We start from the raw sequence: 22,456 nt of genomic DNA on the forward strand, positions 1-22,456 counted from the left end.
GGAATACCTGCAATAAGACAAACCCCAGTTTGGGAACCTGCAATAAGACAAACCCCAGTTTGGGAATACCTGCAAACCCCAGTTTGGGAATACCTGCAATAAGACACAGTTTGGGAATACCTGCAATAAGGCACAGACAAACCCCAGTTTGGGAATACCTGCAATAAGACAAACCCCAGTTTGGGAATACCTGCAATAAGACAAACCCCAGTTTGGGAATACCTGCAATAAGACAAACCCCAGTTTGGGAATACCTGCAATAAGACACAGCACAGACACACTTTGATGAATCCATTTTAATGGAAAATGTAAAACCCCTTTGAACTTCAATGTACAAAGCATATAACACTTGCACTTTTAAAATTACAAATTGAAGCAAGCCATGTTTTAAAAAATACATCAGTGAATGTATATATGTATATATTTACACAATTGTTATCGTTTAAACGTCAAAATTTGAATAAATTATTTTTTGTGTGTAAATGTCTCCATTTTACAGTGAATACTTCTTAATGAAATGCTGAAGTGTATTATTCATTTAGTCTTTTTTTTTTACATAATACAACTGTACACGGTTTCATACAATAGAATAGTTTGGCGGTTGGTTTTTAAAAGATATGGCATGAGGACGAATTCAGCAGCGACTCCCAGAGTTCTCGGCGACAGCTGAAGTCGGTTTCCTCTCACAGTAACTGTCTCAGTGTAGGAAACGGCATCCGTCTCACAACTCATCATTTAGCAAACTGTACAAGTCACATTTACATTTGATCTAGAACATCATTTACAACTCCTATAAAATAAATACATCATTTTCACAGAAACAATATACAACCGTTTGAAAGAAAAACAAATGAACTAAACAAACAAAAGGAAAACAGGAAGAAACAGAGAACAGAAGGTTCCAGAACAGCAGTCAGAGCTGTGAGAACAGAAGGTTCCAGAACAGCAGTCAGAGCTGTGAGAACAGAAGGTTCCAGAACAGCAGTCAGAGCTGTGAGAACAGAAGGTTCCAGAACAGCAGTCAGAGCTGTGAGAACAGAAGGTTCCAGAACAGCAGTCAGAGCTGTGAGAACAGAAGGTTCCAGAACAGCAGTCAGAGCTGTGAGAACAGAAGGTTCCAGAACAGCAGTCAGAGCTGTGAGAACAGAAGGTTCCAGAACAGCAGTCAGGTTCAGAGCTGTGAGAACAGAAGGTTCCAGAACAGCAGTCAGAGCTGTGAGAACAGAAGGTTCCAGAACAGCAGTCAGAGCTGTGAGAACAGAAGGTTCCAGAACAGCAGTCAGAGCTGTGAGAACAGAACTGTGAGAACTCAGTTCTCCAGTGATGCTGTGGTGGTGACTGAACTGTTCTCCTGATGCTGTGGTGGTGATGCTGCTGTGGTCAGTATCCTGATGCTGCTGTGGTCAGTATCCTGATGCTGCTGTGGTTAGTATCCTGATGCTGGGTATTGATGCTGTTGTGGTCAGTATCCTGATGCTGGTCAGTATCCTGATGCTGTGTAGCGATGCTGGTCAGTAACATGTAGTTTTAGTGTGTTGTAGTGTGTTCTGCTGTTGTGGTTAGTGTCAGTGTGTATATATCTGTTCCAGGCTGAAGGAAGATGTCTCAGAGAGGGAGGAGCCAGAGAGGTTGGCGCCAGAGAGGTGGCGCCAGAGAGGGTGGCGCCAGAGAGGAGGAGCCAGATAGGGAGGAGCCAGAGAGACTACGGGTCAGGAGTTCTCTTCCTCCTCCTGGCTGTACCTCCTCAGCGACGTCAATGCATCCTTCACAGAGTGGAACAAGATGTTCTTTACCTGGGGAGAGGACAGAGAGGAGAGGTTCAACAGGAGGGAGAGGACAGAGAGACGGAGAGGACAGAGAGGAGAGGTCAAACAGGAGGAGAGAAAACCATGTCATTAGTACCATGGAAGGACATTGTATAGAGCAGGGCAAAACATACAGATGTCTGAGTTTGGGTGGACGAGAAGTTGAGCTTCACCAGAGAGAACCTTGTCTCTGTATTGAGTTGTATTACTGACACAAAGCCTGTTTCTCCTTCGCTCCCAGAAGAGAGCTCCTTCGTTGTCTCTATATTGAGTTGTATTACTGACACAAAGCCTGTTTCTCCTTCGCTCCCAGAGAGCTCCTTCGTTGTCTCTATATTGAGTTGATTACTGACACAAAGCCTGTTTCTCCTTCGCTCCCAGAGAGCTCCTTCGTTGTCTCTATATTGAGTTGTATTACTGACACAAAGACAGAGAGGGAGAGGTCAAACTTCGCTCCCAGAAGAGCTCCTTCGGAGACTTGTCTCTATATTGAGTTGTATTACTGACACAAAGCCTGGCTCCCAGAGAGCTCCTTCGTTGTCTCTATATTGAGACTGACACAGAGCCTGTTTCTCCAGCTCCCAGGGAGAGTCTCTATATTGAGTTGTATTACCGACACAAAGCCTGTTTCTCCTTCGCTCCCAGAGAGCTCCTTCGGTCTCTATATTGAGTTGGAGCCTGTTTACCGACACAAAGCCTGAGAGCTCCCAGAGAGAGAGTTGTCTCTATATACTGAGTTTCTCCTTGCTCCCAGATTACTGACAGACTGACACAAAGCCTGTTTCTCCTTCGCTCCCAGAGAGCTCCTTCGTTGTCTCTATATTGAGTTGTATTACTGACAGAAAAGCCTGTTTCTCCTTCGCTCCCAGAGAGCTCCTTCGTTGTCTCTATATTGAGTTGTATTACTGACACAAAGCCTGGAGAGCTCCCAGAGAGCTCCTTCGTTGTCTCTATATTGAGTTGTATTACTGACACAAAGCCTGTTTCTCCTTCGCTCCCGCTCCCAGAGAGCTCCAGTTGTCTCTATATTGAGTTGTATTACTGACACAAAGCCTGTTTCTCCTTCGCTCCCAGAGAGCTCCTTCGTTGTCTCTATATTGAGTTGTATTACTGACACAAAGCCTGTTTCTCCTTCGCTCCCAGAGAGCTCCTTCGTTGTCTCTATATTGAGTTGTATTACTGACACAAAGCCTGTTTCTCCTTCGCTCCCAGAGAGCTCCAGAGTTGTACTTGTCTCTATATTGAGTTGTATTACTGACACAAAGCCTGTTTCTCCATCGCTCCCAGTACCATGGACTTGGACATTGAGTTGTATTACTGACACAAAGCCTGGCTCCCAAAGCTACAGATGTCTCTATTTGGTTGGAGACACAAAGCCTGTTTCTCCTTCGCTCCCAGAGAGAACCTTGTCTCTATATTGAGTTGTATTACTGACACAAAGCCTGTTTCTCCTTCGCTCCCAGAAGAGAGCTCCTTCGTTGTACTTTTCTCTGTTTTGTACCGTGGTGACACTATGTCCACCGCCTTCAGAAAATATTCAAACCCCTCGACTTATCCACATTCTGTTGTGTTACAGGCCTGAATTCAAAATGGATTCTCACCCATCTACACACAATACCCCATCATGTTACAGTGAAAATATGTTTTTAGGAATTTCTGCAAATGTATTAAAAATGAAATACAGAAATCTAATTTACATAAGTATCAACACCCCCTGAGTCAATACTCGGTAGAATCACCTTTGGCAGCGATTAGAGCGGAGAGTCTTTCTGGGTAATTCTCTGAGAGCTTTTTCCAAACCTGATTTATGTAACATTTGGCCCATTATTCTTGTCAAAGTTCTTCAAGCTCTGTCAAATGAGTTGTTGATCATTGTCAGACATCCATTTTCAGGTCTTGCCGTAGATTTAAGTCAAAACTCTAAGTAGGCAAGTCAGGAATATTCAATGTTGTCTTGGTAAGCAACTCCAGTGTAGATTTGGCCTTGTTTTAGGTGTCCTGCTGAAAGGTGAAGCAGACTGAACCAGGTTATTGTCCTGTTGAAAGGTGAATTCATCTCCCAGTGTCTGGTGGAAAGCAGACTGAACCAGGTTATTGTCCTGCTGAAATGTGAATTCATCTCCCAGTGTCTGGTGGAAAGCAGACTGAACCAGGTTTTTGTCCTGCTGAAATGTGAATTCATCTCCCACTGTCTGGTGGAAAGCAGACAACCAGGTTTTTTGCCTGTGCTTAGCTCAATTTCATTTTTTTTTTATCCTGAAAAACTCCCTAGTCCTTCCCGATGACAAGCATACCCCTAACATGACGCAGCCACCACAATGCATGAAAATATGAAGAGTGTTACTCAGTGATGTGTTGGATTTGCACCAAACGTAACAGTTTGTATTCAGGACATAAAGTTAATTTCTTTGCAGTATTTCTTTATTGGCTTGTTGCAAACAGGATGCATGTTTTGGAATATTTGTATTCTGTACAGGCTTCCTTCTTTTCACTCTGTCATTTAGGTTAGTATTGTGGAGTAACTACTATGTTGTTGATCCATCCTCAGTTTTCTCCTGTCACAGCCATTAAACTCTGTAACTGTTTTAAAGTCACCATTGGCCTCATGGTAAAATCCCTGAGTGGTTTCCTTCTTCTCCAACTGAGTTAGTAAGGACGCCTGTATCTTGGTAGTGACTGGGTATATTGATACCATGCTCCATGATATACAATGTCTTTTCCCATCTACCAATAGGTGCCCTTCTTCCTGAGGCAATGGAAAACCTCCATGTTCTTTGTGTTTGAATCTGTGTTTAAAATGATGAAGTATTTTGACACAAAATCTCAATTGAATCCATTTTAAATTCAGGCTGTAACACAACAAAATGTGGAAAAGTCAAGGGGTGTGAATAATTTCTGAAGGCCCTGTATGTAGAGAACATTAAAAGGGCATTCTGTGATTCAAACAATAAAGTAGTTCATTTTAAGTCCTAATATGGATGTATCAATGTCAGATTGTCACTTTAAAGGGAAACGCATTGAGATGAGAACAGGAGAGGACAGGAGTTCGTCACAGCAAACCCACCTGTAGTTTATCTTCGTAGTTGGGCTCTTCTCTGGAGGATCTCAGTTCCTGTGTCAGGTGGAAGGAGTGGAATACATGCTCTGGAGACACAAAGTCATTTATCACCTGGACACAACTGTGAAGGTTCTGCACCTGTCAGAGGGGGAGGGGGAGAGGAGAGAGAAGGGGGAGGAGAGAGAAGGGGGAGAGGAGAGAGAAGGGGAGGGGAGAGAGAGAAGGGGAGGGGAGAGAGAGAAGGGGAGGGGAGAGAGAGAAGGGGGGGAGAGAGAGAGAGAGAGAAGAGAAGGGAGAGGAGAGAGAAGGGGGAGAGTGGAAGGGAGGGGAGAGAAAGGGAGGGGGGGAGGGAGGGGGAGAGAGAAGGGGAGAAAGAAGTGGAGAGAGAGGGAGGGGGAGAAAGAAGTGGAGAGAGGGAGGGGGTGAGAGAGGGGAGAGGGGAGAGAGAGAGTGGAGAGAGAGGGAGGGGGAGAGAGAAGTGGAGAGAGAGGGAGGGGAGAGAGAAGTGGAGAGAGAGGGAGGGGAGAGAGAAGGGAGAGAGAGGGAGGGGGAGAGAGAAGTGGAGAGAGAGGGAGGGGGAGAGAGAAGGGAGAGAGAGGGAGGGGGAGAGAGAAGGGAGAGAGGAGGGAGGGGGAGAGAGAAGGGGGAGAGAGAAGGGAGAGAGGAGGGAGAGGGGGAGAGAGAAGGGGGAGAGAGAAGGGGAGAGAGAGAGGGAGGGGAGAGAGAAGGGGAGAGAGGAGGGAGGGGAGAGAGAAGGGGACAGAGAAGGGAGGGGAGAGAGAAGGGAGAGAGAGAGGGAGTGGGGAGAGAGGGAGGGGAGAGAGAAGTGGAGAGAGAGGGAGGGGGAGAGAGAAGTGGAGAGAGAAGGGAGAGAGAGAGGGTCCTGGGGAGAGAGAAGGGGAGAGAGAAGGAGGGGGAGAGAGAAGTGGAGAGAGAGGGAGGGGGAGAGAGAAGGGGAGAGAGAGGGAGGGGGAGAGAGGAGTGAGAACATGTATCGCTAGAAGGCAGTGAGTTCCAACAGAACAGAGCAGAGTGGCAGTAGGCTCTCCTCTTATCTGACTAGTTCAATATAACACCTACAAGGCAATCTGGACATCTACTATACTGGTACAGCAGACTACAGAAACAAGATAAGAAGAGGGAGTCAGTCTACTGTATCAGTGGTTGAAGTTGGGTCAGAGAGAGAGAGACGTAAAGACAGAGAGAGAAGTATAACATGAGGCCAACACAAGGTGGGACAGGTACTAAGGGGATATGTGATCAGGTTTCAGTGGATGTCAGTCCTGGTCCTGGGGAACCCAAGGGGACAGAGACAGCAGAGCCATGTCTACTGTATCAGTGGTTGTCAGTCCTGGTCCTGGGGAACCCAAGGGGACAGAGACAGTAGTCATGTCTACTGTATCAGTGGTTGTCAGTCCTGGTCCTGGGGAACCCAAGGGGACAGAGACAGCAGAGTCATGTCTACTGTATCAGTGGTTGTCAGTCCTGGTCCTGGGGAACCCAAGGGGACAGAGACAGCAGAGTCATGTCTACTGTATCAGTGGTTGTCAGTCCTGGTCCTGGGGAACCCAAGGGGACAGAGACAGCAGAGCCATGTCTACTGTATCAGTGGTTGTCAGTCCTGGTCCTGGGGAACCCAAGGGGACAGAGACAGCAGAGTCATGTCTACTGTATCAGTGGTTGTCAGTCCTGGTCCTGGGAACCCAAGGGGACAGAGACAGCAGAGTCATGTCTACTGTATCAGTGGTTGTCAGTCCTGGTCCTGGGGAACCCAAGGGGACAGAGACAGCAGAGTCATGTCTACTGTATCAGTGGTTGTCAGTCCTGGTCCTGGGGAACCCAAGGGGACAGAGACAGCAGAGTCATGTCTACTGTATCAGTGGTTGTCAGTCCTGGGGAACCCAAGGGGACAGAGACAGCAGAGCCATGTCTACTGTATCAGTGGTTGTCAAGCAGAGCCATGTCTACTGTATCAGTGGTTGTCAGTCCTGGTCCTGGGGAACCCAAGGGGACAGAGACAGCAGAGTCATGTCTACTGTATCAGTGGTTGTCAGTCCTGTGAACCCAAGGGGACAGAGACAGTAGTCATGTCTACTGTATCAGTGGTTGTCAGTCCTGGTCCTGGGGAACCCAAGGGGACAGAGACAGCAGAGCCATGTCTACTGTATCAGTGGTTGTCAGTCCTGGTCCTGGGGAACCCAAGGGGACAGAGACAGCAGAGTCATGTCTACTGTATCAGTGGTTGTCAGTCCTGGGGAACCCAAGGGGACAGAGACAGCAGAGTCATGTCTACTGTATCAGTGGTTGTCAGTCCTGGGGAACCCAAGGGGACAGAGACAGCAGAGCCATGTCTACTGTATCAGTGGTTGTCAGTCCTGGGGAACCCAAGGGGACAGAGACAGCAGAGTCATGTCTACTGTATCAGTGGTTGTCAGTCCTGGGGAACCCAAGGGGACAGAGACAGCAGAGCCATGTCTACTGTATCAGTGGTTGTCAGTCCTGGTCCTGGGGAACCCAAGGGGACAGAGACAGCAGAGTCATGTCTACTGTATCAGTGGTTGTCAGTCCTGGTCCTGGGGAACACAAGGGGACAGAGACAGCAGAGTCATGTCTACTGTATCAGTGGTTGTTAGTCCTGGTCCTGGGAACCCAAGGGGACAGAGACAGCAGAGTCATGTCTACTGTATCAGTGGTTGTCAGTCCTGGTCCTGGGAACCCAAGGGGACAGAGACAGTAGTCATGTCTACTGTATCAGTGGTTGTCAGTCCTGGTCCTGGGGAACCCAAGGGGACATAGACAGCAGAGTCATGTCTACTGTATCAGTGGTTGTCAGTCCTGGGGAACCCAAGGGGACATAGACAGCAGAGTCATGTCTACTGTATCAGTGGTTGTCAGTCCTGGGGAACCCAAGGGGACAGAGACAGCAGAGCCATGTCTACTGTATCAGTGGTTGTCAGTCCTGGTCCTGGGGAACCCAAGGGGACAGAGACAGCAGAGTCATGTCTACTGTATCAGTGGTTGTCAGTCCTGGTCCTGGGAACCCAAGGGGACAGAGACAGCAGAGCCATGTCTACTGTATCAGTGGTTGTCAGTCCTGTGAACCCAAGGGGACAGAGACAGTAGTCATGTCTACTGTATCAGTGGTTGTCAGTCCTGGTCCTGGGGAACCCAAGGGGACAGAGACAGTAGTCATGTCTACTGTATCAGTGGTTGTTAGTCCTGGTCCTGGGGAACCCAAGGGGACAGAGACAGCAGAGTCATGTCTACTGTATCAGTGGATGTCAGTCCTGGTCCTGGGGAACCCAAGGGGACAGAGACAGCAGAGTCATGTCTACTGTATCAGTGGTTGTCAGTCCTGGGGAACCCAAGGGGACAGAGACAGCAGAGTCATGTCTACTGTATCAGTGGTTGTCAGTCCTGGTCCTGGGGAACACAAGGGGACAGAGACAGCAGAGTCATGTCTACTGTATCAGTGGTTGTTAGTCCTGGTCCTGGGGAACCCAAGGGGACAGAGACAGCAGAGTCATGTCTACTGTATCAGTGGATGTCAGTCCTGGTCCTGGGAACCCAAGGGGACAGAGACAGCAGAGTCATGTCTACTGTATCAGTGGTTGTTAGTCCTGGTCCTGGGGAACCCAAGGGGACAGAGACAGCAGAGTCATGTCTACTGTATCAGTGGTTGTTAGTCCTGGTCCTGGGGAACCCAAGGGGACAGAGACAGCAGAGTCATGTCTACTGTATCAGTGGTTGTTAGTCCTGGTCCTGGGGAACCCAAGGGGACAGAGACAGCAGAGTCATGTCTACTGTATCAGTGGTTGTTAGTCCTGGTCCTGGGGAACCCAAGGGGACAGAGACAGCAGAGTCATGTTGTTGTCATGTTGTGTTGTTGTCATGTTGTGTTGCTGCCATGTTGTGTTGCTGCCATGTTGTTGTCATGTTGTGTTGTTGCCATGTTGTCATGTTGTGTTGTTACCATGTTGTCATGTTGTGTTGCTACCATGTTGTGTTGTTGCCATGTTGTCATGTTGTGTTGTTGCCATGTTGTCATGTTGTCAGTTGCTACCATGTTGTGTTGTTGCCATGTTGTCATGTTGTCAGTTGTCCTTGCCATGTTGTTGCTATGTGTTATTGCCATGTTGTTGTCATGCTGTGTTGTTGTCATGTTGTGTTGTCATGTTGTTGTCATGTTGTGTTGTTGTCATGTTGTGTTGTTGCCATGTTGTTGTCATGTTGTGTTGTTGTCATGTTGTGTTGTTGCCAAGGGGTTGTCATGTTGTGTACTGCTACCATGTTGTGTTGTTGCCATGTGTTGTTGCCATGTTGTTGTCATGTTGTGTTGTTGCTATGTGTTGTTGCCATGTTGTTGTCATGTTGTGTTGTTGCCATGTTGTCATGTTGTGTTGTTGCCATGTTGTCATGTTGTGTTGCTACCATGTTGTGTTGTTGCCATGTGTTGTTGCCATGTTGTTGTCATGTTGTGTTGCTGCCATGTTGTTGTCATGCTGTGTTGTTGTCATGTTGTGTTGTCATGTTGTTGTCATGTTGTGTTGTTGTCATGTTGTGTTGTTGCCATGTTGTTGTCATGTTGTGTTGTTGTCATGTTGTGTTGTTGCCATGTTGTTGTCATGTTGTGTTGTTGTCATGTTGTGTTGCTACCATGTTGTGTTGTTGCCATGTGTTGTTGCCATGTTGTTGTCATGTTGTGTTGTTGCTATGTGTTGTTGCCATGTTGTTGTCATGTTGTGTTGTTGCCATGTTGTCATGTTGTGTTGTTGTCATGTTGTTGTCATGTTGTGTTGTTGTCATGTTGTGTTGTTGCCATGTTGTTGTCATGTTGTGTTGTTGTCATGTTGTTGTGTTGTTGTCATGTGTTGTTGTCATGTTGTGTTGTTGCCATGTTGTTGTCATGTTGTGTTGTTGTCATGTTGTTGTCATGTTGTGTTGTTGTCATGTTGTTGTCATGTGTTATTGCCATGTGTTGCTACCATGTTGTCATGTTGTGTTGTTGTCATGTGTTGCTGCCATGTTGTGTTGATACCATGTTGTTGTCATGTTGTGTTGTCATGTTGTTGCCATGTTGTTGTCATGTTGTGTTGTTGTCATGTTGTTGTCATGTTGTGTTGTTGTCATGTTGTGTTGTTGCCATGTTGTTGTCTTAGTTCTTTATGTAGTGTTGTTGTCATGTTGTGTTGTTGTCATGTTGTGTTGTTGCCATGTTGTTGTCTTAGTTCTTTATGTAGTGTTGTTGTCATGTTGTGTTGTTGCCATGTTCAAACTAAATCTACCAGAGGTACCTGGTGCAGCGCCCCGGCAGGGATGAGGACAGAGTCCCCCAGGAACTGAACCACGGTCAAGCCCTGCACATCATGCTCCTCCCACAGACGCTGACGCAACTTCCTGCTCAGGTACCAGCCCGGCTCTCTGATTGGGTCGTGCTCTGATGAAATCTCCGCCCCCTGCTCCTTAGCAACCTGCTGACAACACATGAAGAACACACAGCTAAGATTACACAAAGAAACTACACAGGAGAGGTTAGACTGATGAGCTAATTCAGACGGACGGACGGACAGACGGACGGACCTGATGACAGGCAGACATCAGCGGACAGGCAAGACAGATTCGGACAGGCAGACAGACGGACAGGCAGACAGGACGGACAGGACAGATTCAGACAGGTCAGACAGACAGGACAGGCAGATTCAGGACGGACAGGCAGACAGACGGACCAGGCAGACAGGACAGGACAGGCAGACAGGACGGACCAGGCAGACAGACGGACAGACAGACGGACAGGCAGACAGATTCGGACAGGCAAACCTGATGGAGGAGGACATCAGTAGAACAGACAACACAGATTCAGGACAGGACCAGGTCAGGTTCAGGGCAGGACCAGATCAGAATCAGGACAGGACCAGGCCAGATTCAGGACCAGGTCAGATTCAGACAGGACCAGGTCAGATTCAGGACAGCACCAGGTCCGATTCAGGACAGCACCAGGTTAGATTAGGACAGGACCAGGTCAGATTCAGGACAGGACCAGGTCAGTTTCAGGACAGCACCAAGTCAGATTTAGGATAGGACCAGGTCAAATTCAGGACAGCACCAGGTCAGATTCAGGACAGCACCAGGTCAGATTCAGGACAGCACCAGGTCAGATTCAGGACAGGACCAGGTCAGATTCAGGACAGCACCAGGTCAGATTCAGGACAGGACCAGGTCAGATTCAGGACAGGACCAGGTCAGATTCAGGACAGCACCAGGTCAGATTCAGGACAGCACCAGGTCAGATTCAGGACAGGACCAGGTCAGATTCAGGACAGGACCAGGTCAGATTCAGGACAGCACCAGGTCAGATTCAGGACAGCACCAGGTCAGATTCAGGACAGCACCAGGTCAGATTCAGGACAGCACCAGGTCAGATTCAGGACAGCACCAGGTCAGATTCAGGACAGCACCAGGTCAGATTCAGGACAGCACCAGGTCAGATTCAGGACAGCACCGGTCAGATTCAGGACAGCACCAGGTCAGATTCAGGACAGCACCAGGTTAGATTCAGGACAGGACCAGGTCAGATTCAGGACCAGACCAGGTCAGATTCAGGACAGCACCAGGTCAGATTCAGGACAGGACCAGGTCAGATTCAGGACAGGACCAGGTCAGAATCAGGACAGGACCAGGTCAGATTCAGGACAGCACGAGGTCAGATTCAGGACAGCACCAGGTCAGATTCAGGACAGCACCAGGTCAGATTCAGGACAGCACCAGGTCAGATTCAGGACAGGACCAGGTCAGATTCAGGACAGGACCAGGTCAGATTCAGGACAGGACCAGGTCAGAATCAGGACAGGACCAGGTCAGATTCAGGACAGCACCAGGTCAGATTCAGGACAGGACCAGGTCAGATTCAGGACAGCACCAGGTCAGATTCAGGACAGCACCAGGTCAGATTCAGGACAGCACCAGGTCAGATTCAGGACAGGACCAGGTCAGAATCAGGACAGGACCAGGTCAGATTCAGGACAGCACCAGGTCAGATTCAGGACATCAGTGACGTTCCTCAGTAAACCAGACAGAGACAAGGCTGCAGGATGAGATACCCACCATCCACAGAACAGTACAACCACAACACACAGTTCAGTAAGCAATAAAGTGTCTCGTCAGTCAGGCTGGGCTGCTGTGTCCCATAGTAAAACTCCCTCTGAAGGACTAGAGTGGAGAGAGGAGGAGGGGAGGAGAGAGAGGGAGAGGAGGAGGGGAGGAGAGAGAGGGAGAGGAGGAGGGGAGGGGAGGAGAGAGAGGGAGAGGAGGAGGGGGAGGAGAGAGACGTGATGCTGGGCTGCTGTGTCCCATAGTAAAACTCCCTCTGAAGGACTAGAGTGGAGAGAGGAGGAGGGGAGGAGAGAGAGGGAGAGGAGGAGGAGGGAGGGGAGAGAGGGAGGAGGGGAGGGGGAGAGAGAGGAGGAGGGGAGAGAGGGAGAGAGGGAGAGGGAGGAGGGGAGGAGAGAGAGGAAGAGGAGGAGGGAGGAGGAGAGGAGGAGGGAGAGAGAGAGGGGAGGGGAGAGAGAGGAGAGAGGGGAGGGAGAGAGAGGGGAGGAGGAGGGGGGAGGAGGAGAGGAGGAGGGAGGAGGAGAGGGGGAGGAGGAGAGAGAGGGAGGAGGAGGGGAGGAGGAGGGGATGAGAGAGAGGGAGAGGAGGAGGGGAGGAGAGAGGTGATGCTGGGCTGCTGTGTCCCATAGTAAAACTCCCTCTGAAGGACTAGAGTGGAGAGAGGAGGAGGGGAGGAGAGAGAGGGAGAGGGGAGGAGAGAGAGGGGAGAGGAGGAGGGGAGGAGAGAGGAGGAGGGAGGGAGAGGAGGAGGGAGGAGAGAGAGGGAGAGGAGGAGGGGAGGAGAGAGGGGAGGGAGAGGAGGGGAGGAGGAGGAGGGAGAGAGAGGGGAGAGGAGGAGGAGGAGGGGAGGAGAGAGAGGGAGAGGAGGAGGGGAGGAGAGAGAGAGGAGGAGGGGAGGAGAGAGAGGGAGAGGAGGAGGGGAGGGAGAGAGAGGGGGAGAGAGGGAGAGGAGGAGGGGAGGAGAGAGAGAGAGACGTGATGCTGGGCTGCTGTTCCATCGTAAAACAACTCCCTCTGACTAATGGGCTGTGTTTTATAAGGGCATCCAGAGAGGAGAGAGGGAGGGAGGGGGGAGGAGGAGGGAGAAGAGGGAGGAGAGAGAGGGAGAGGAGAGGAAGAGAAAGAGAGGGAGAGGAGGAGGGGAGGAAAGAGAGGGAGAGGAGGAGGGGGAGGAGAGAGAGGGAGAGGAGAGAGGGGAGGAGGGAGGAGGAGAGAGGGAGAGAGGGAGAGGGGAGGAGGAGGAGGAGGGAGAGGAAGAGAAAGAGAGGGAGAGGAGGGAGGGAGGGGAGGAAAGAGAGGGAGAGGAGGAGGGGATGAGGGAGGAGAAAGGGGAGGGAGAGTGAGGAGAGGACGAGAGGGAGAGGAGGAGGAGAGAGAGAGAGGGGAGGAGGGGAGGAGAAAGAGGGGAGAGGAGGGGAGGAGAGAGAAGAGGGAGAGGAGAGAGCGAGGGGAGAGGAGGAGAGAGAGTGAGAGGAGGGGGAGGAGAGAGAGGAGGGGAGAGGAGAGAGAGGAGAGAGAGGGAGAGAGGAGAGAGGAGGAGGAGAGAGATGATGATGCTGGGCTGCTGTGTTCCATAGTAAAACAAGTCCCTCAGACTGATGGGTTTTATCAGGGCATCTAGAGATGAGGAGAGAGAGAGGAGGGGAGGAGAGAGAGGAAAAGAGAGAGGGAGAGAGAACCAGAGAGAGAGAGACGTGATGCTTGTCATTCAGGCCAAATAGTTCACACCAGAGAATTTTCAGGTGCATTTTGGCAAACTCCAAGCGGGCTGTCATGTGCCTTTTCCTGAAGAGTGGCTTCCGTCTGGCCACTCTACCATAAAGGCCTGATTGGTGGAGTGCTGCAGAGATGGTTGTCCTTCTGGAAGGTTCTCCCATCTCTACAGAGGATCTCTGGAGCTCTGTCAGAGGGACCATTGGGTTCTTGGTCACTTCCCTGACCAAGGCCCTTCTCCCATGATTGCTCAGTTTGGCTGGGCAGCCAGGTCTAGGGAGAGTCTTGGTGGTTCCAAACTTCTTCTATTTAAGAATGATGCCACTGTGTTCTTGGGGACCTTCAATGCTGCAGAAATGTTTTGGTACCCTTCCCAAGATCTGTGCCTCGACACAATCCTGTCTCGGAGCTCTACGGAATTCCTTCCACCTCATGGCTTGGTTTTTGCTCTGACATGCATTGTGGGACTTTTTATAGACAGGTGTGTGCCTTTCCAAATCATGTCCAATCAATTGAATTTACCACAGGTGGACTCCAATCAAGTTGTAGAAACATCTCAAGGATGATCAATGGAAACAGGATGCAGCTGAACTTAATTTCAAGTCTCATAGCAAAGGGTCTGAATGTTATGTAGATGGGATATTTCTGTTAGATTTGCTTTGTCATTGAGGGGTGATGTGTGTGGACTGATGAGGAAAAGGATTCATTTGGTCTGTTTTGTAGTGGGCCTGTGGCATGGAGGGATGATGTGTGTGGACTGATGAGGAAAAGGATTCATTTGGTCTGTTTTGTAGTGGGCCTGTGGCATGGAGGGATGATGTGGGGAACGTCAAGGGGTCTGAATACTTTCTGAATGCTCTGTATTTATGTTAATTTATTTTCCCTTTTGTACTTTAACTATTTGCACATCGTTACAACACTGTATATATGACATAATATGACATTTGAAATGTCTTTATTCTTTTGGAACTTCTGTGAGTGTAATGTTTACTGTTCATTTCACTTTTGTTGATGATCTATTTTACTTGCTTTGGCAATGTTATCATATGTTTCCCATGACAATAAAGCCACTTGAATATATATGTGAGTGTGACAGAAAGCCAGAGAGCCAGACTGAGAGACAGCCAGCGAGACAGAGAGCCAGACTGAGAGACAGCCAGACAGAGAGCCAGACTGAGAGACAGCCAGACAGAGAGCCAGACTGAGAGACAGCCAGAGAGCCAGGCAGCCAACCAGAGAGACAGAGAGCCAGGCAGCCAACCAGACAGACAGAGAGCCAGCCAGAGGGCCAGACAGACAGAGAGCCAGCCAGAGGGCCAGCCAGACAGAGAACCAGCCAGAGGGCCAGCCAGACAGAGAACCAGCCAGAGGGCCAGCCAGAGTGCCAGACAGGCAGAGGGCCGACCAGACAGAGAGCCAGCCAGAGGGCCAGACAGACAGAGAGACTGCCAGCCAAAGGGCCAGACAGACAGAGAGCCAGCCAGAGGGCCAGACAGACAGAGAGCCAGCCAGAGGGCCAGACAGACAGAGAACATATTAAAGTGAGAATAACCTTGTGCAGAAAGTCTTTAATTTTCTCCACATCTTTGCTAATGTAGATGTGCCACAAGGCTCCAGGCGTCTCGCTGGAATCCTTTAATCTCTTCTTCACGCTGTCGTCCAAGTCTTCCTCCTCCAGTCTCTTCAACACTCCTGCAACACAAACACAGTGGGAGTTCAAACACCACACATCTCAGAGTCTGCTGTATATTGACAACACAGAGAGGCGGGGCTCGCTGAGAGAGAGACTGCGCACAGAGGGTGTCTGTCTAATGAATAGTGATGAGGAGAGAGAGAGAGAGAGAGAGAGAATGTGTCTGTAATGAATAGTGATGAGAGAGAGACTGAGCACAGAGGGTGTCTGTCTAATGAATAGTGATGAGGAGAGAGAGAGAGAGAGAGAATGTGTCTGTAATGAATAGTGATGAGAGAGAGACTGAGCACAGAGGGTGTCTGTCTAATGAATAGTGATGAGAGAGAGAGAGAGAGAGAGAGAGAGAGAGAGTCTGTAATGAATAGTGATGAGGAGAGAGAGAGAGAGAGGGTCCCAGGTACAGGACAGGACCAGAAAGAGAGAGTCCCAGGACAGGACCAGAGAGAGAGAGTCCCAGGACAGGACAAGAGAGAGAGTCCCAGGTACAGGACAGGACCAGAGAGAGAGAGTCCCAGGACAGGACAAGAGAAAGAGAGTCCCAGGACAGGACAAGAGAAAGAGAGTCCCAGGACAGGACAAGAGAGAGAGTCCCAGGTACAGGACAGGACCAGAGAGAGAGAGTCCCAGGACAGGACCAGAGAGAGAGAGTCCCAGGACAGGACAAGAGAGAGAGTCCCAGGTACAGGACAGGACCAGAGAGAGAGAGTCCTAGGACAGGACCAGAGAGAGAGTCCCAGGTACAGGACAAGAGAGAGAGAGTCCCAGGACAGGACAAGAGAGAGAGAGTCCCAGGACAGGACAGGACCAGAGAGAGAGAGTCCCAGGACAGGACCAGAGAGAGAGAGTCCCAGGTACAGGACAGGACCAGAGAGAGAGAGAGTCCCAGGACAGGACCAGAGAGAGAGAGTCCCAGGTACAGGACAGGACCAGAGAGAGAGAGAGTCCCAGGTACAGGACAGGACCAGAGAGAGAGAGAGTCCCAGGACAGGACCAGAGAGAGAGAGTCCCAGGACAGGACCAGAGAGAGAGAGTCCCAGGACAGGACCAGAGAGAGAGAGTCCCAGGACAGGACCAGAGAGAGAGAGTCCCAGGACAAGACAAGAGAGGGAGAGTCCCAGGTACAGGACAGGACCAGAGAGAGAGAGTTCCAGGTACAGGACAGGACCAGAGAGAGAGAGTTCCAGGTACAGGACAGGACCAGAGAGAGAGAGTCCCAGGACAGGACCAGAGAGAGAGAGTCCCAGGACAGGACAAGAGAGAGAGAGTCCCAGGACAGGACAAGAGAGAGAGAGTCCCAGGACAGGACAGGACCAGAGAGAGAGAGTCCCAGGACAGGACCAGAGAGAGAGAGTCCCAGGTACAGGACAGGACCAGAGAGAGAGAGAGTCCCAGGACAGGACCAGAGAGAGAGAGTCCCAGGTACAGGACAGGACCAGAGAGAGAGAGAGTCCCAGGTACAGGACAGGACCAGAGAGAGAGAGAGTCCCAGGACAGGACCAGAGAGAGAGAGTCCCAGGACAGGACCAGAGAGAGAGAGAGTCCCAGGTACAGGACAGGACCAGAGAGAGAGAGAGTCCCAGGACAGGACCAGAGAGAGAGTCCCAGGTACAGGACAGGACCAGAGAGAGAGAGAGTCCCAGGTACAGGACAGGACCAGAGAGAGAGAGTCCCAGGTACAGGACAAGAGAGAGAGAGTCCCAGGACAGGACAAGAGAGAGAGTCCCAGGACAGGACAAGAGAGAGAGTCCCAGGTACAGGACAGGACCAGAGAGAGAGAGTCCCAGGACAGGACCAGAGAGAGAGAGTCCCAGGACAGGACCAGAGAGAGAGAGTCCCAGGACAGGACAAGAGAGAGAGAGTCCCAGGTACAGGACAGGACCAGAGAGAGAGAGAGTCCCAGGACAGGACCAGAGAGAGAGAGTCCCAGGACAGGACAAGAGAGAGAGAGTCCCAGGACAGGACAAGAGAGAGAGAGTCCCAGGACAGGACAAGAGAGAGAGAGTCCCAGGACAGGACAAGAGAGAGAGTCCCAGGACAGGACAAGAGAGAGAGAGTCCCAGGTACAGGACAAGACCAGAGAGAGAGAGAGAGAGTCCCAGGTACAGGACAGGACCAGAGAGAGAGAGAGTCCCAGGTACAGGACAGGACCAGAGAGAGAGAGAGAGTCCCAGGTACAGGACAAGACCAGAGAGAGAGAGAGAGAGAGTCCCAGGTACAGGACAGGACCAGAGAGAGAGAGAGAGTCCCAGGTACAGGACAGGACCAGAGAGAGAGAGAGAGAGTCCCAGGTACAGGACAGGACCAGAGAGAGAGAGAGAGTCCCAGGTACAGGACAAGACCAGAGAGAGAGAGAGAGTCCCAGGTACAGGACAGGACCAGAGAGAGAGAGAGTCCAAGGACTCCAAACACTTCAGAGTGCAACAGGACTTCAGTAACCCCTGTCTCACCACTTCAGACTTCAGTAACCCCTGTCTCACCACTTCAGACTTCAGTAACCCCTGTCTCACCACTTCAGACTTCAGTAACCCCTGTCTCACCACTTCAGACTTCAGTAACCCCTGTCTCACCACTTCAGACTTCAGTAACCCCTGTCTCACCACTTCAGACTTCAGTAACCTCTGTCTCAACACTTCAGACTTCAGTAACCCCTGTCTCACCACTTCAGACTTCAGTAACCTCTGTCTCAACACTTCAGACTTCAGTAACCCCTGTCTCACCACTTCAGACTTCAGTAACCTCTGTCTCACCACTTCAGACTTCAGTAACCCCTGTCTCACCACTTCAGACTTCAGTAACCTCTCTCTCACCACTTCAGACTTCAGTAACCCCTGTCTCACCACTTCAGACTTCAGTAACCCCTGTCTCACCACTTCAGACTTCAGTAACCCCTGTCTCACCACTTCAGAGTGGACTATATAGAGTACAGCCCAGTGTTGGTTATCTATTGACTATATAGAGCACAGCCCAGTGTTGGTTATCTATTGACTATATAGAGCACAGCCCAGTGTTGGTTATCTATTGACTATATAGAGCACAGCCCAGTGTTGGTTATCTATTGACTAAATAGAGCACAGCCCAGGGTTGGTTATCTATTGACTATATAGAGCACAGCCCAGTGTTGGTTATCTATTGACTATATAGAGCACAGCCCAGTGTTGGTTATCTATTGACTATATAGAGCACAGCCCAGTGTTGGTTATCTATTGACTATATAGAGCACAGCCCAGTGTTGGTTATCTATTGACTATATAGAGCACAGCCCAGTGTTGGTTATCTATTGACTATATAGAGGACAGCCCAGTGTTGGTTATCTATTGACTATATAGAGCACAGCCCAGTGTTGGTTATCTATTGACTATATAGAGCACAGCCCAGTGTTGGTTATCTATTGACTATATAGAGCACAGCCCAGTGTTGGTTATCTATTGACTATATAGAGCACAGCCCAGGGTTGGTTATCTATTGACTATATAGAGCACAGCCCAGTGTTGGTTATCTATTGACTATATAGAGCACAGCCCAGTGTTGGTTATCTATTGACTATATAGAGCACAGCCCCGTGTTGGTTATCTATTGACTATATAGAGCACAGCCCAGTGTTGGTTCGTTTCTTACCCGTCTTGGACAGGACTCCGTTCCCCTTGGCCACTCCTACGTACACCAGGACAGAGACGATGTCAGAGACCTCCCTGTGAAGGTTAGCTGTCCCAAAGTCCTGCTCCTGAGACGCTGCCACTCCTACAGGGAGAGAGGAGGAAGCTTCAGCAGGTTGTCGATGTGTATTCAAGGCTTCCCGGAGATAATCTCACCTCTATCAGTAGACATTGAACTCAGAATAAACTATGTCTTGCTTTCATTTTAATTCCAGCATTCATGTTCCATTTCTGCTTTGTTAGGTTTCAATGAAACACATATTGATGGTGTAGCATTGACAGTGACCTGAGGCCTGAGGCCCGTTCATTGACAGTGACCTGAGGCCTGAGGCCCGTTCATTGACAGTGACCTGAGGCCCGTTCATTGACAGTGACCTGAGGCCCGTTCATTGACAGTGACCTGAGGCCTGTTCATTGACAGTGACCTGAGACCTGAGTCCTGTTCATTGACAGTGACCAGAGACCTGAGGCCCGTTCATTGACAGTGACCTGAGGCCTGAGGCCCGTTCATTGACAGTGACCTGAGGCCTGTTCATTGACAGTGACCTGAGACCTGTTCATTGAAAGTGACCTGAGTCCTGTTCATTGACAGTGACCAGAGACCTGAGGCCTGTTCATTGACAGAGGCCTGTTCATTGACAGTGACCTGAGGCCTGAGGCCTGTTCATTGACAGTGACCTGAGGCCTGTTCATTGACAGTGACCTGAGGCCTGTTCATTGACAGTGACCTGAGACCTGAGTCCTGTTCATTGACAGTGACCTGAGGCCCGTTCATTGACAGTGACCTGAGGCCCGTTCATTGACAGTGACCTGAGGCCTGTTCATTGACAGTGACCTGAGACCTGTTCATTGAAAGTGACCTGAGTCCTGTTCATTGACAGTGACCAGAGACCTGAGGCCTGTTCATTGACAGTGACCTGAGGCCTGTTCATTGACAGAGGCCTGTTCATTGACAGTGACCTGAGGCCTGAGGCCTGTTCATTGACAGTGACCTGAGGCCCATTCATTGACAGTGACCTGAGGCCCGTTCATTGACAGTGACCTGAGGCCCGTTCATTGACAGTGACCTGAGGCCCGTTCATTGACAGTGACCTGAGGCCTGTTCATTGACAGTGACCTGAGACATGAGGCCTGTTCATTGACAGTGACCTGAGGCCCGTTCATTGACAGTGACCTGAGGCCCGTTCATTGACAGTGACCTGAGGCCCGTTCATTGACAGTGACCTGAGGCCCGTTCATTGACAGTGACCTGAGGCCCGTTCATTGACAGTGACCTGAGACCCGTTCATTGACAGTGACCTGAGGCCCGTTCATTGACAGTGACCTGAGGCCCGTTCATTGACAGTGACCTGAGGCCCGTTCATTGACAGTGACCTGAGGCCCGTTCATTGACAGTGACCTGAGGCCCGTTCATTGACAGTGACCTGAGGCCCGTTCATTGACAGTGACCTGAGGCCCGTTCATTGACAGTGACCTGAGGCCCGTTCATTGACAGTGACCTGAGGCCCATTCATTGACAGTGACCTGAGGCCCGTTCATTGACAGTGACCTGAGGCCCGTTCATTGACAGTGACCTGAGACCTGAGGCCTGTTCATTGACAGTGACCTGAGGCCTGTTCATTGACAGTGACCTGAGACCTGTTCATTGACAGTGACCTGAGACCTGTTCATTGACAGTGACCTGAAGCCTGAGGCCTGTTCATTGACAGTGACCTGAGGCCTGTTCATTGACAGTGACCTGAGGCCTGTTCATTGACAGTGACCTGAGGCCTGTTCATTGACAGTGACCTGAGGCCTGTTCATTGACAGTGACCTGAGTTCTGGTCAATGTTAAATGAATGCTCGTACCATAAGCACAGCAGAGGCGTGGTCCGAGGTCTGGGCGTACGAAGAAGCTGGGTAGATGAGAGGCCAGGTTGAGGTTCCCTTCAGGGTCACAATACTCAGGCAGGGGCAGATTCCTCATCAGGTCATCATACCTAGACAAGACCAGACCAGACCAGACAGACACACAGAGAGAAAACAGCAAGAGAAAGCGTTATATAGCTGGATCTACTTGACCTACAAGACAGTGTTACATAGCTGGATCTACTGGATCTACTAGACAGTGTGATATAGCTGGATCTACTGGATCTACTAGACTGGCCCCCCAATGGTGGAACAAACTCCCTCACGACGCCAGGACAGCGGAGTCAATCACCACCTTCCGGAGACACCTGAAACCCCACCTCTTTAAGGAATACCTAGGATAGGATAAAGTAATCCTTCTCACCCCCCCCCCCCCTTAAAAGATTTAGATGCACTATTGTAAAGTGGCTCTTCCACTGGATGTCATAAGGTGAACGCACCAATTTGTAAGTCGCTCTGGATAAGAGCGTCTGCTAAATGACTTAAATGTAATGTAATGTAATGTAATGTAAATGTGTTATATAGCTGGATCTACTAGACAGTGTTATATAGCTGGATCTACTGGATCTACTAGACAGTGTTATATAGCTGGATGTACTAGACAGTGTGATATAGCTGGATCTACTAGACAGTGTTATATAGCTGGATCTACTAGACAGTGTTATATACCTGGATCTACTGGATCTACTAGACAGTATTATATAGCTGGATCTACTAGACAGTGTTATATACCTGGATCTACTGGATCTACTAGACAGTATTATATAGCTGGATCTACTAGACAGTGTTATATATCTGGATCTACTAGACAGTGTGATATAGCTGGATCTACTAGACAGTGTTATATAGCTGGATCTACTAGACAGTGTTATATAGCTGGATCTACTAGACAGTGTTATATAGCTGGATCTACTTGACCTACAAGACAGTGTTACATAGCTGGATCTACTGGATCTACTAGACAGTGTTATATAGCTGGATCTACTAGACAGTGTTATATAGCTGGATCTACTAGACAGTGTTATATAGCTGGATCTACTGGATCTACTAGACAATGTGATATAGCTGGATCTACTAGACAGTGTTATATAGCTGGATCTACTAGATAGTGTTATATAGCTGGATCTACTAGACAGTGTTATATAGCTGGATCTACTGGATCTACTAGACAGTGTTATATAGCTGGATCTACTAGACAGTGTTATATAGCTGGATCTACTGGATCTACTAGACAGTGTTATATAGCTGGACCTACTAGACAGTGTTATATAGCTGGATATACTGGATCTACTAGACAGTGTTATATAGCTGGATCTACTAGACAGTGTTATATAGCTGGATCTACTAGACAGTGTTATATAGCTGGATCTACTGGATCTACTAGACAGGGTTATATAACTGGATCTACTAGACAGTGTGATATAGCTGGATCTACTAGACAGTGTTATATAGCTGGATCTACTAGACAGTGTTATATAGCTGGATCTACTGGATCTACTAGACAGTGTTATATAGCTGG

General features: G+C 49.5%; 1 protein-coding gene across 1 annotated transcript in view; it reads right to left on the reverse strand.

Moving 5' to 3' along the window:
- Window positions 1–1,351: 1,351 nt before the first annotated feature.
- LOC135568543 (probable JmjC domain-containing histone demethylation protein 2C) overlaps window positions 1,352–22,456 on the reverse strand; it is a gene marked incomplete at its 5' end in the record, with an annotated part of 28,627 nt that continues 7,522 nt past the window's right edge. Inside the window, 6 exons of the mRNA XM_065015339.1 lie at window positions 1,352–1,793; window positions 4,870–5,001; window positions 10,158–10,337; window positions 15,236–15,375; window positions 18,992–19,114; window positions 20,878–21,008. Coding sequence (XP_064871411.1) covers window positions 1,710–1,793; window positions 4,870–5,001; window positions 10,158–10,337; window positions 15,236–15,375; window positions 18,992–19,114; window positions 20,878–21,008 — 790 coding nt within the window. The remainder of the gene's footprint in view (window positions 1,794–4,869; window positions 5,002–10,157; window positions 10,338–15,235; window positions 15,376–18,991; window positions 19,115–20,877; window positions 21,009–22,456) is intronic.

Source organism: Oncorhynchus nerka, unplaced genomic scaffold (assembly GCF_034236695.1).
Source record: "Oncorhynchus nerka isolate Pitt River unplaced genomic scaffold, Oner_Uvic_2.0 unplaced_scaffold_1509, whole genome shotgun sequence".
Classification (NCBI taxonomy): Eukaryota; Metazoa; Chordata; class Actinopteri; order Salmoniformes; family Salmonidae; genus Oncorhynchus; species Oncorhynchus nerka.